This window comes from Aulonocara sp. 'chitande type north' Nkhata Bay, linkage group LG14 (genome assembly GCF_057382095.1).
Source record: "Aulonocara sp. 'chitande type north' Nkhata Bay isolate Kocher_YH1m ecotype deep benthic linkage group LG14, A_spYH_male_GT1.1, whole genome shotgun sequence".
Taxonomy (NCBI): Eukaryota; Metazoa; Chordata; class Actinopteri; order Cichliformes; family Cichlidae; genus Aulonocara; species Aulonocara sp. 'chitande type north' Nkhata Bay.
Window position 1 is genome coordinate 40,167,460 of NC_141357.1, and position 14,017 is coordinate 40,181,476.

At 42.9% G+C, this 14,017-nt stretch overlaps 1 protein-coding gene and 1 long non-coding RNA gene across 3 annotated transcripts; one reads left to right on the forward strand and one right to left on the reverse strand.

The window, feature by feature from the left end:
• The first annotated feature begins 674 nt into the window (after positions 1-674).
• Positions 675-2,684, forward strand: LOC147315298 (uncharacterized). Of its 2 annotated transcripts, none has more exons than XR_015124783.1 (5): positions 675-753; positions 872-931; positions 1,022-1,112; positions 1,279-1,436; positions 2,100-2,682. It is a non-coding gene; the product is annotated as an uncharacterized LOC147315298 (long non-coding RNA). The 2 variants fall into 2 exon arrangements; XR_015124784.1 differs by having other exon boundaries at positions 697-753; positions 846-931; positions 2,100-2,684.
• Positions 2,685-4,344: 1,660 nt separating this feature from the next.
• LOC147315299 (olfactory receptor 4B13-like) lies at positions 4,345-5,399 on the reverse strand. Its single transcript, XM_086260449.1, has one exon. The coding sequence runs from the start codon at positions 5,320-5,322 to the stop codon at positions 4,345-4,347; it is 978 nt and encodes a 325-aa protein (XP_086116575.1). The 5' UTR covers positions 5,323-5,399.
• Positions 5,400-14,017: the final 8,618 nt, after the last annotated feature.

The following is a 14,017-nucleotide window of genomic DNA, read 5'->3' on the forward strand; positions in this document are numbered from 1 at the left end:
AGAGATGAAAACAGAAAAGATAGGTTTGCCTATTATGTGCCTTTAAGAGAGACTTTGAGATGTCTGCTAGAGTCTGATCTGTGGCAGAAATCAGAAGAGCCCTCTACTGAGCCTCCTGCTGATGTTCTGTGTGACATAAGTGATAGTAAGCTGTTTTAAATAAAATGATTTTTTTGGTCAAAACCCATTGACTTAATTGATTTCTATCCATTAACATCTTACATGAAGTATGGGTACCAAATGGTTCCATTGAAACACAGTGTGCTGTCACAATAATGGTGCTGTTAGTTTGGTACTTACGAAACACTGTATAAAAGTGTAGTATCAAGCAAGATCAGCTTCATATTTTAAGACCAAAGGTACCACTTGGTGTAAATTGACCTTTATTCACATTCTTTTATCAGAGATCTTGGAAATGGGGGGCAGCATAAGGAGTTCCATTACTAAGGTGCTGCCGGACCTGTCTGCCTCAATCCTTGAAATTGTACTGGAGGCACTACAATCATTAGGAGTGGAGACATCTGAGAAACAAACCAGTAAGTATTATGATTTCATTGCACAATAGCCATGAAGGACTTTCTGTTTTTTCTATTATGCTTTGGCCAAGGTCCAAAAAGTACAATTAAGCTATTGTTTGTGATATTGTTTTACAGCACCAAATATGGAAATTTCGAGCCAGGCCAGCATATCGTCTCCATCTGTTTTAAGGTTTAAGGGTGGTGGCACAGCTAAGACCCAAGAGTCTCTTTCAAGGTTAGTAAAGTAAACAGATTCAAGAAGATATTTTACACATTTCTTTGTCGTCTGTCTCTAAATCTTATTTTGTCTTTATTATGATTAAAAAGGTTTGTTTTGTTCCTGCCCTTTTCAGACACTGAATTTGAGCAGAAACCATAAGGATACTCAAAGGACCTGTGACTCTCAGGAAATGGTGAGATTTCAGGTCATAATCTTTTTTTTTTCCATTAAATTAATTTTCCTTTTTCCCTTTACAATATTGCTGTTTTGTTTTTGTAAACAGCATCAAATGAGAGAGACAGATGAAACAGTTTCAAGACAATGGCAGGAAAAAAATGCTGAAGATTGAAACAAACCTTGGCTGGAAATATTTGGTATGTGTTTTATCGTAAATCAAATTGTTGAAAAACATTCAGCTACACTGTAACACAGGGAAACTTGATTTGCACTTATTTTGTTACTTTAATTTCTTGTCTCATTATTTTTGTCAGTTATTATTGTTTATGGTGTATGCCCTTCTTGTTTTCCTTCTGAATGCAGAAGGTATCTAGCCAGTCCACAATGAAAGCTTCGTTGCACCCAATGAGTCTTCTGGCAGAAATGATGGCGGCTGTATTCTTTGGTTTCCCTAAACATCACACCCTGCCTGTTTATACGAGGCTCTTCAATTAAGTCTGCACCCAAAGATTCAATAAGAGGTAAGCAGTGGTATTATTCAAGTTTTGCTAAAGAAAGATGGACAGGAGACACTAATCTTAATCAGCCGAGCTCAGGTTCATGTCCAGGTGAGCAGTTTCATACGCTATAAAATGTAGATTGAATGATAGGTCTCATCACCATGCATTCAGCCATTAACTTCAAGTTCTATGATAAATCAATACGAAACTTAAATACGTTTTCCAACAAATTATGATTGTGATTAGGGCTGCGTTGTCTATGTATAACTTTTACATAAGTAGATTTAAAGTATAACTATTGCCAAAACGCAACCTGGGCTGTTTTTTTTGTTTTTTGTTTTTTTTACTGTATTGATTTTGATGTGCTCAAATTTATGCCCCGGCCCCCTAGTATTCCCATTCACTGGCTATTGACCACAAAACAAAATCACGGTCAATCTCAAAAACGGCTTGTTTGTCGTAATTATGCTTTTAGATATATGTTTGTCTCGTTTACAGTAAAAAAAAAAAAAACTGAAAAAAACAGCCCAGGTTGCATTTTGACAATAGCTATCCTTTAAGAACTGTATATTTTACACTTAAGAAATCATTTATCATTAGATCTGGTTTTGGCAGCACGTTTTGTTCATTTCTGTGCATTTTGCTCAAGCACTGATCAAACTTTGTCCATTTTTTTTGCTGCAGAGGGGATCCTGCCAGTCCAAAGTGAACTCCTGATGGACATTGAAGTACTCCTGCAGAGCTTGTATCTTCAACACCATGCGCATTAGAAACTCCACCGAGTCCTTTCCTTCACCAAGGCAGGACCCAGTGACTCATTACTGTTGATAGGTCAGGGGCAGGTAATATTTTGTTTCATGTTTATTCATTCCTCCATGGATTACCAGCCATATATATGGACACATGCTGTATTCTCAAGATCTATGCTGTTTTGTAGGAATAGAGAAAATAATATGTTTAGTCTGTTTTCAAATGGTATGTCAAATTTTCTCATTGTTTATCAGTAATATTCTCTACCTTGGTTGTATATGAGCATCTTTAGATTTTTCTATATTTAGCGGTTGCAAATGTAAAATGTACGGTAAACCATTTATGTTCCTCATATTGTACTGTATTTTTAGCGGTAAAATACCGGCAGCTGTGGTTGCCAGGAATTTACCGTAAAATGTATCTGGTCAAAATAAAATGCTGTAATTTGTTATACAATTTCACTGTGTTTTTTACTGTCAAAGGTTTTAATAAGGTTTAACATATTTCTGTTATTTTTACAGTTATTTACAATAATAGGGTCTATCCTATTACTGTTAAATTAACAACAAATTACTGTAAATATTATTATATTATTACTTTTTTTTTTACTGCAAATATCCGTAAAAAGCTATGGAAAGTTGCATTTTTTTACATTAAATTGCTGTATAATTGACAAATATATTTGGTTTTTTCTATCATGATTTTGGTAAAATAATACGTTGTCTACCTTAAAAATTAGGGTTACAAAACCAGTATACCGTATTGTCTTTTACAGATTCCACATTTTTTACACGGTATATTCCTGGCAACCACAGCTGCCGGTATTTTACCGTAAATTTGACAGATTTTTTTTTACAGTGTACTGGTGGTGGTCAGAGGGCCCGGTGGCGCCAGTGTCCGGCAGCCTCGCCTCTGTCAGTGCGCCCCAGGGTGGCTGTGGCTACAATGTAGCTGCCATCACCAGTGTGTGAATGTGTGTGTGACTGGATGTAGTGTAAAGCACTATACAAATACAGGCCATTTACCTTTTACCAATATAAAGGACCTTGAGGCGGCGGTGTTTGGGATTTGGCGCTGTATTAATAAAATTGAATTGAATTGAATGAACTAACCTCAGCTAACGCCAGCTAACATTGTTAGCTCGGTGCTGAATATCCTTCATTAATAGTAATAAAGATGACACAGCAATAGTACATTGAAGATAATGAAGTTTCCCATTTTTATTATGAATTGTTGTCGGATTTTCCAAGTAAGAAATGCATTCCTGCCCGTGCACTGCTGGCTCTGGGTCCATTGTGTAACTGACGCCACCAACATTAACAGGACGCTGACATTAGAGCCTCTTATTGCATGTTTTGTTTGGGTGTCCAGCAATCAGAATCAGAGAAACTTTATTAATCCCAGATGGAAATTGAGTTCAAAAATCTTTTTCTAAAAACGAGCCATGGGTCGTACTCAAACCCCGAACAGCCGCTGCCAGTCATGTGATTTATGACTACAAGCTCATCCAACTGAGCTACACCTGCACCTGACAGTGTTTAATCACCAAAATTGGAGAAGGCACAGAGAGGGGATAGCCTAACAAATGAAACCAGAAATGACCACTTCAACAAAGTCCCAGCTCGTGGGAAGGACAAAAAAGGAAGCCACGTGTGATATTTTAGCAAAGTGTTTAATTAAGATAACCACAGCAAAGTAATCTTTTTCAAACAGTGTTTATTTCTGTTGTTCTGATTTATCTATTTTTGTTTTACCATAATTCAGTGACAGCAACTACAACAGAAAGGATTTCTCTCTGGCTTACGTTTTTACCTAATGCTTGTCTTTTTGTGAGGTTTATATCAGTTCACTTCATAAAAACAACTCTTTAACATCAAGATAAAAAAAACTTTATTAACATGAAACTGATATGACAGTGGCGTGGTTATGTATTATACTGAACATCTTACACATATATGAAAAATCACAGCTAGACGGATGGCTTATATTTTAGAGGAAGGAGACTTGATCATATTGTTTTTAGATGCTGGGCATTTGTATACATGATCAGAAGTACAGAGTGATTCAAAACACACTGGATGCACTTGTCGTGTGAAGTCTGCTCAGAAGTTTTTCCAAACATCCAAAAGAAAAGTTTAGGACTTCAAACTTGAATTTAAACATCCTACATGTGTAAGAATCACAGCGACATTTTATAGCACAGCACATGTCTTATTTTAGACATTTGTGTCCCATACATGATCGGATTTAAAAGCGGTTGAATGATGAGGAAATACAGAGACAGAAAGATTCGCAGAGCACTGGGTACACTGGTCGTATCAAACCTGCTCTGGAGTATTTCAAATAAACACCCAAAAGAAAAGTTTAGGAGGGAGGCCAGGTGAGGCGCACAGGTACTGACGGCTTTACGTCTCATCTGTCTGGACCCAGAAAAACACACTTTGAGTATTTTCATGTAGGAGTAGAAGATTGGAAGCAGAGGAACTAAAACAGTGATGACAATACCAAAAAGCCCAAAAAGATTATTCAGGTTGGTGTCTGAACATGCCAACTTTACAACTAGGTAGTTATGGCAATACAGCCCATTTATGATTTTCCCACACCACGTCAGACGGAGGGTTAAACACAACGTGATCGTGAATTTCACAAAAGAGTACAACCATATGACAACAATGAAGATAACTACTTTGTTATCCGTCATATGTGATTTGTAGTGCAGGGGATAACAGACAGCGAGATATCGGTCATAAGACATGACGGCTAAATTACAAAACTCTACGTGTCCATACGTGTAGAGACAGAAGATCTGCAGGAAGCAGAGAGGAGCAGAAACAGTGTGAACATCAGAGAGGATCTGAACCAGGAGGGACGGAAACAGCCCTGTGCTACCATACAGCTCATTCACAAACAGGCTGCACAGAAACATGTACATAGGTTCATGTAAGCTTCTGTTCACACAGATAACCACAATCAGAGACGTGTTCACAAAAACTATACTAAAGTATAACAGCGCAATTAACACAAAGAACAAGTATTTCAAACTTCCTACATTTATATATGTGCTGAGGATAAAGTAAGGCACAGTTGAGTTCACCATTGTTCTTGCTTTAAGTGAAAAAGCAAATGTTTGAAAACTAGAAACAGGTTTGCTTCTCATGTCTCATCACACACTCATTCTTCTGACAAATGCTGCTTTGCTGGGTTTAAAATGTTCAGGTTAAAGTGAAACACTCACGAGCAGAAATAGTCCAACATTTACTCTCATTTCTGCCTCCAGTACTCTGAACTTGTTTCTGCAGCCGATTTCTGCACTGAGGCTTCAGCAACATCTGCTGCTTTATATTTCCCATAATAGTTCCCATAAGAGCATCATTAACGCATGTCAGGCCAAGCCATCAGTACAGCACACACTTTACTGTAATAGATGTCTGTTACTATTCTGATATTAAAATATGATGTGAAGGTAAACTAGAAAACTGCGATAATCCTGTGTGGAGTTTTAAAAATACAGTGTTTGAACCAAAAGATGAATTTTGATATTTAAATGATAAAATAAAAGGACCGTGTGTGCCTATTTGTTTCTACATTAAAATTTTCTGTCAGAAAAAAAACACACATACAAATATAGGATTTCTTCAAGGATTAAAAAAAGCATCGTTATTAAAAGTATTACCGTACAGTGTAAGAAGTGCAAACCATTAGAGAAAAAAGCTACTCTTAGTACCATTGATGTTCATTTAGACTCTTTTTCTCCAATTGATCTTTCTGAGTTAACTTCAATAATTACTTCCTCCAAACCATCAACGTGTCTTTTAGACCCCATTCCTACAAAACTGCTCAAAGAAGTCCTGCCATTAATTAATTCTTCGATCTTAAATATGATCAACCTATCTCTAATGATCGGCTATGTACCACAGGCCTTCAAGCTGGCTGTAGTTAAACCTTTACTCAATGTAGCGACTTCCACAGTCGCTAGAGGCCGGGGATGAAGCCTGCCTATTTGCCTGACGCACTGTCAAAGTTACGCAATAATGCGAGAGATGGAATTGTTTGCTCGTTTAATTAAAGTGCTTTGAGAGTTTACAGAGTAATGTCATCGGATCCCGATTCAGACATTTCGTGAATGACAGACTGACAACGCCCATTTATGTCACCGCTAGCACCCACGTGACTCCCATAACAACCAAACAAATAAAAGCCCAGTGATCATCAAAATTCAATACATTCAATTATGGCTCCTACACTCAAAAAGCATCTCTAGACCCAGCAGTCTTAGCTAATTATAGGCCAATCTCCAACCTTCCTTTATATCAAACATCCTTGAAAGAGTAGTTGTCAAACAGCTAACAGATCATCTGCAGAGGTTTATTTGAAGAGTTTCAGTCAGGTTTCAGAGCTCATCACAGCACAGAAACAGCTTTAGTGAAGGTTACAAATGATCTTCTTATGGCCTCTGACAGTGGACTCATCTCTGTGCTTGTCCTGCTAGACCTCAGTGCAGCGTTCGATACTGTCGACCATAATATCCTATTAGAGCGATTAGAACATGCTGTAGGTATTACAGGTACTGCACTGCAGTGGTTTGTATCATATCTATCTAATAGACTCCAGTTTGTGCATGTAAATGGAGAGTCCTCTTCACACACTGAGGTTAATTATGGAGTTCCACAGGGTTCAGTGCTAGGACCAATTCTGTTTACATTATACATGCTTCCCTTAGGCAGTATCATTAGAAGACATAGCATACATTTACACTGCTATGCAGATGACACCCAGCTCTATCTGTCCATGAAGCCAGATAACACACACCAATGAGTTAAACTGCAGGAATGTCTTAAAGACATAAAGACACAAAATCATGCGATGTGTACATGTATGTATGTGTGTATGTAGGTAGGTAGATAGATAGATGACTTCAGTGCCAGAACAAGCTACCTGTACAGTAGGGTAGTTATCACAGTACAAACTGTTTATGATGCTCCCACAGAGTCAGATGGAGGCTTAAACATATAGTAATAGTAGATGAGTACAACCATATCATAACAATAAAGACAATCACCTTTTGAAATGTTATGTGGGATATAAATGTTTATTGCAGGAATATTATTTTTCAGTACCCAGATTTTTGTCTATAATTTGTTGGTGTTTGAGCAGATCTGAGCATAATCTGTTTCATAAGTTGAACTACAAGGTTGATACTTCTGTTGTCGCTACCACAATACATAATCTAAGTAAACTGATCCTGCAATGAGTGATCTAAAGTATGTTTCCCTGAATGTTAAAGGGATAAACAATGTTATTAAACGTAAGAAGATTTTGACCTGGTTTAAGAAGGAGAAAACTAACATTGCTCTCCTGCAAGAAACTCACCTCTCAGATGTGGAACACCTAAAACTAAAGAGAGAATGGGTGGGGCAGGTGTGCTTTTCTTCTTTTTCATCAAGTAAGAGAGGGGTTGCAATTTTAATTCATAAAAATACCCCATTTGTTCTTACAAAGTGTATTAAAGTTGATCAGGGTAGATTTGTCATAAGATAAGATAAGATAAGATAAGATAAGATAACCTTTATTAGTCCCACACGTGGGAAATTTGTTTTGTCACAGCAGGAAGTGGACAGTGCAAAAGTTATGAGGCAAAAATTAGAATACAATAAGAATAAATACAGTACACAACTGTACAGAATAGAATAAAATAATATACTATATACAGTAGAATAAAATAGAATAAAAATATACAATAAGATAAAAATAGAATACAAATACAAATACTATATACAACTGAGTAAAAATACAACGATGCCAGAAAAGATTATTGCACATGTGTGGATGTGTGTGTTTGATCAGTTAAAGTCTTTATTATGGAGTCTGACAACAGTGGGGAGGAAAGACCTGCGAAATCTCTCCGTCCCACACCGTGGGTGCCGCAGTCTCCCACTGAAGGAGCTGCTCAGTGCTGTCACAGTCTGCTGCATGGGGTGGGAGATGTTGTCCATCAGGGATGACAGCTTAGCCGCCGTTCTCCTGTCACTCACCACCTCCACTGGGTCCAGAGGGCATCCTAGAACAGAGCTGGCCCTGCGGATCACCCTGTTCAGTCTCTTCCTGTCCCCAGCAGAGATGCTGCCGCCCCAGCAGACCACACCATAAAAGATAGCAGAAGCCACAACAGAGTCATAGAAGGTCTTCAGGAGTGGGCCCTCCACTCCAAACGACCTGAGTCTCCACAGCAGGTACAGCCTGCTCTGCCCTTTCCTGTAGAGGGCGTCTGAGTTATGAGTCCAGTCCAGTCTATTGTTCAGATGAACACCAAGGTACCTGTAGCTGTCCACAGCCTCAATGTCCATACCCTGGATGTTCAGTGGTTGCAGTGGAGAATGCTTGTGCCTGCGGAAGTCTACCACCAGTTCCTTGGTTTTACTGGCGTTGATCTGGAGGTAGTTCAGCTGGCACCAGTCCACAAAGTCTTGAGTCAGTCCTCTGTACTCCTTGTCGTCCCCATCAGTGATGAGGCCGACTATTGCAGAGTCATCAGAGAACTTCTGCAGGAAGCACTGGGTGGAATTGTGGGAGAAGTCTGCAGTGTAGATGGTGAAGAGGAACGGAGCCAGAACCGTTCCCTGTGGGGCCCCCGTACTGCAGACGACCCTGTCCGACACACAGCCCTGAGTCCTCACATACTGTGGTCGGTCGGTGAGGTAGTCCAGGATCCAGGTAGTGAGGTGATGCTCCACTCCAGAGTTCTCCAGCTTGTCCTTCAGAACCGAGGGAAGAATAGTGTTGAAGGCACTGGAGAAATCAAAGAACATGATTCTCACAGTGCTTCCAGCGGTCTCCAGGTGAGCGAGGGAACGATGTAGGAGGTGAATGACGGCATCATCCGCTCCAATGCCAGGCTGGTAGGCAAACTGAAGTGGGTCCAGTGATGAGCTTATTAGGCGCCGAAGCTGAGCCAGGACCAACCGCTCCAGGGTCTTCATCAGGTGGGATGTCAGAGCCACCGGCCTGTAGCTGTTGAGGTCCTTGGGGCGTGAAGTCTTTGGCACTGGTACAACACAGGAGGTTTTCCAGAGCTGTGGGACTCTTCCCAACCTCAGGCTCAGGTTGAAGAGGACGTTTATATGGGGAATCTGTTCTGATAGGCTGTATTTATGCTCCGAATGTATATCTGGAAAATTTTTACTCAGAACTTATAAAAGAAATATCTGTCAATTTGACAACATTTACTGTTCTGGCAGAAGATTTTAATTGTAGCATAGACCCAGAAATGGATCAAAATCCACCACCCAACAGCTCAGTATCCAAAAAGCAAGAAGCTATCAAGGGACTGTGTTCTGACTTGCAGCTGATAGACGTTTGGAGAACTCTTCATCCAGGTGAAAAAGATTATACTTTTTATTCTAATCCACATAAGAGTTTTTCCCGTATTGATTATTTCCTTGTCTCGAGGGAGGTCAACAGAGTTAGTATTTGTGATACTGGTACGCGTATACTCTCTGCAGATGTTCATTTAAATATTTCACCTCCTGAAGCTCACCCAACTCTACGTAGTTGGCGATTAAATCCATCACTTTTAAATAATTCTATGTTTCGGAGTTATATAAAAGAACAAGTGGATCTTTTTTTACGGACAAATGATAATAAACACAAATCCTTTTGTCCTTTGGGAGACAATGAAGGCATACTTACGTGGCGTTATAATTTCATACAGTATAGCGAAAAAGAAAGAATCTTTAAAACATCAAATGGACCTGGAAAAAAAATGAGCAGATCTAGAGCACTCCCTCAAAATACATTTTTCACCTGACGTACTGAAAAAAATAGAAGCCACTAGATCAGCTCTGAATCAATTTGTGACTGAAAAAGCAGAGGCCAGTATATTCTATGCTAAGGCTGTTTGAGCTGGCAGATAAACCTGGACGGTTATCGGCACGTTTGGCTGCTGGGAAACTAGAATCTCACGTCACTAAAAGATGAAAGAGGTCAGAATCAATATGAAAATAATAAACTGGTTAAATTAATGGAAAATTTCTATAAACAATTATATATATCTGAAAATACACAAACAGGCTGCACAGAAACATGTACATAGGTTCATGTAAGCTTCTGTTCACACAGATAACCACAATCAGAGACGTGTTGGTAGCAATGACTGTGATGTAGAACGTCACTGTTATCATAAAATACAAATATTTCAGAGCTCCTACCTTCATATAGGCTTCAAGAATGAAATACGTGAAAACTGATAAACTAGAATTCAACATCATTTCATAAAAGAGACAATAATGATTAAAAATATTCTTTTAAAAGTGTCATTATTTCCTAAACTTCACGCTGGTTTTGGACTCTCAGGTAAAAGTAGGGACAAGCAGCAGGAAGGAACATTAAACGTCCAGCTGTGTACTTGTTACCTGCTGTGGTGTAAGTCTGCAGCAAATGATTTTATAAATGTGACCTGCTGAGGGGACTGATAAGGAATGGGAAGGAGAGCTACAGGCAGAAGATGGAGAACCAGCTTCAACAAAAAACGTTGGCGCATCTCGGGCCACAAACATCAGAACTCTCTGCCTGGGGGGGATGTGAGGTGGGCAAATGAACTGAATCATTTCAGTTCATTCACCTCCTACATCGTTCCCTCGCTCACCTGGAGACCGCTGGGAGCACTGTGACAATCATGTTCTTTGATTTCTCCAGTGCCTTCAACACCATTCTTCCCACGGTCTTGAAGGACAAGCTGGTGAACTCTGGAGTGGACCATCACCTCACTACCTGGATCCTGGACTACCTCACTGACCGACCACAGTATGTGAGGACTCAGGGCTGTGTGTCGGACAGGGTCGTCTTTTTATTTTTTATTTTTTATTTTTTTCTAAATGACATCAGAAACAGCAGTATGCGACATTACGTGATGGCAGAGCTTCAGTTCATCCTTTGTCATTTTTTTTTTTTTTTTAATAAATAGGACAGGGGGGATGAATGAGAGAGAGAGGGGGAGAGAAAGAAAGAAAACCAAAGGGGAGAAGAGACGGTGAGAAGGGGGGGGAAGAGAGACAAAAAAAAAAAAAAAAAAAAGAACTCCTGGGTCACCTGTATGGAGAAAAAAAACAAACAAACAAACAAACAAACAAAAACAAACAGAGGAGACAGCAAACAACAAAGAGCAACATAATAATAGAGAAAACAAAGCACCATCACAATAAACTAGCTAGTCATAGATATCAGTATTTACTAAGTAATAAACGATATTGTGCAGCACGCAAGATAGACAGCGCACAGTGTGCTTTGAGGCAGCAGCCAAGAAAGCTTTAGTCCGCGTCTGTGAACACCCATGTGTGCATACCTGTGTGGATCAGCATGCTTGCATTCCAAAGGTTTCTCCATGTAATGATCTGCTAGGGAGTGTGGGGGGGCCACAGCCCCGTCCTCCAGGGTATGAAGCAGGTATGGAGGAGATCAAAACTCCAGACATCCAGAGGCCCCCAGAACACAAGAGACCAAGGAAGACCAACAGAGGGGCAGCCGCGCCACTGTCCCAGTAAGAGCTGAGGAGAGTCCCAGATGAGGGCTCGCCCAGCAGCCGCGGAGCAGAAGTCAGGGGGAGTTGCAGTGACGCGCCCGTGAGCTCCGCCGGCCCCCAGCTGCGCTTGAGTGACCGAGCCCTAGGCCGAGAGGCCGGGGGCACCCCACCTCCAAAGGGGCCCGAGCGAGCCCCAGGCCCCAGGCCCCGACAAGCGGCCGCCAAGGAGTGAGCCGGTGTGTACCCGGACGCCCACCCCCAGACACAAAGAACCACCAACACACCGACACCTGAGGGAGTCCGCCACCGGCAGGGGAAGTGGTGGTGGGTGGAGATAGGCCTCCAAACCTTGGAGGGCCTGAGGTGTCCCCAGAGAGGTGGCGTCTGATACCCAACCTGACATATAGACACAGACATACAGGCACACACAGACACAAACATCCATTCCCACCCTCATGCTCTCATATGCACTTACTCCACACTCAACCAACGTGGAGACAGACATAAAGAGACGCTGTACACACAATCACACTCCCCAAGCGTACTCTACAAACCGGGTCTAGGTACCCTTGCCCCTGGAGGGGGGAATTGCACCCAGACCCAGGTGGTGTTACCCTTTTCCCTGCGGTGGGGAGAGGCAGACCACCCCGACTCCGCAGCAGCAGGGAGGCCCCACACCCCAGACCGCAGTCGGACGGCCAACTCCTCCTACTAGCCCTCCCGCTCCAGCAGGCCGCAGAGAATGGGGGTGGGAGAAGACTCCAAACCTCCCTCCACCCGCTCATTGTAGTGTTGATGCATATGTGTTCTAAGGTGCAATTAAAACCCAGGAGGGCATGGAGCTACCTGCCAAGGAGCAGCAGGTAAGCGCATAGTCCCTCCTGCTAACCCTCAATGACTAAGTGTATTTAAAATTGAGAGGTGGGCAACGACGTCAGGGGTGAGGTATACACCCTGATGGTGATTTGGACTCCGTGATTGTGCCCACCCCCAAGATCCTATATGTATGTGTAATGAGAGTGTGAATAATGTGAATGTCTAAGTTGTGGGATAAAATTGAGGCAGAGGCAGCCAGAAGGGGACAGAGGGGGGGGGGGGGGGTAGCCTCCTCTGCACCCTGGTGACATACCCCTACTCCAAGGCCCTGCATGTGTGGGTGGTTGTGGAGGAGCGGGAAGAGGGAGGCAGCTGGAGATGGGGAGGGAAGGAAGGGAGGGGCAGGTAACCCCTCCCTGGGGCCAGCTCCCCCGCTGACCCCAGTAGGCACTCCCACCCTCCGCGACCCGCCAGGGAAGGGGGGCCCAGGCCCATCAGACCGGGGCCCAGTGCAGTAGCGCCCCCCCGGCTCCACAGAGCCCTGGACAGTCCACCCAACCCCACCACAGAGAAAACTGCACCCACCCCACCATCCACACATCTTCCAGACTACATAAGACGGTAAACGCCCAGGCTGAGATCTTCCTCCACCTCTCCTGTATCTCCCCCTCCTGCAGAGAGTTCCTGAGAGAAGAAAGCTCCTGCAAGATGTGACCATCCCCCCCACCAGTTGAAGAGCCCCCCAGGCGGCTCGATGCACCGGCGGCACCCTGCTCCAGGGCCGGGCCCCCATGCACCCACCCGCCCACAACCCCGGCAACACACCAACCAGGACCCGAGCCCCCGAGGCCCGGCCCGGGCCCCAGCCCAGAGACGGAGCGCCCCCAGAACCTCACGCCCATCCCGGACCCACCCAGGGGCAGCCAGGTTGCCAGGTCAGTAACCCGCGTCCGTCAGCACAGACCCTCCCCTAGCCCCGCTGCACGCAGCCGCGAGGAAACAGTCACCTGAGAGCCAACAGAGCCCTCAACCGGACGTGACCGCTACCCCGGGTTGAGCCCCCCAAGGAAGATGCCTCCGGGGAACCCCCCGACGCCCTAAGCCTGTCCCTACCCCCTCACCAATCACAACAGTGAAGGCGGGACCAAACTATGACCCCCCACCCCCACTAGGTGATGGAGCTGATAAAAGGGGCCCAGAGCAATTGATCTGATGTGGTGGCAGAGGCTGTGTCAAGACTAATGTAATCTAATAGATAATTTCTATATTGGTTAGAATTAAGATTATTTTTATTTTTCCAGTTCATGAGGACTGTTTTCTTGGCTATGCATAGGGCAGTGAAAACCATATGGGCGATATTCTTTTCTGAAGTGACATTATCTAAGCTGCCCAACAAACACACTAAGGGGGAGGTTGGAATATTACATTTCAGACACTTTGATAAGTCTTCACATATCTCGCGCCAAAACTTTTGCACTGGTGGACAGAACCAAAGAGCGTGGATGTAATTGTCCGGTGAATT

Excerpts from the sequence above, each read along its gene's own strand:
- LOC147315299 (XM_086260449.1), bottom strand. The coding sequence starts at position 5,322 with ATGAGAAGCAAACCTGTTTCTAGTTTTCAAACATTTGCTTTTTCACTT.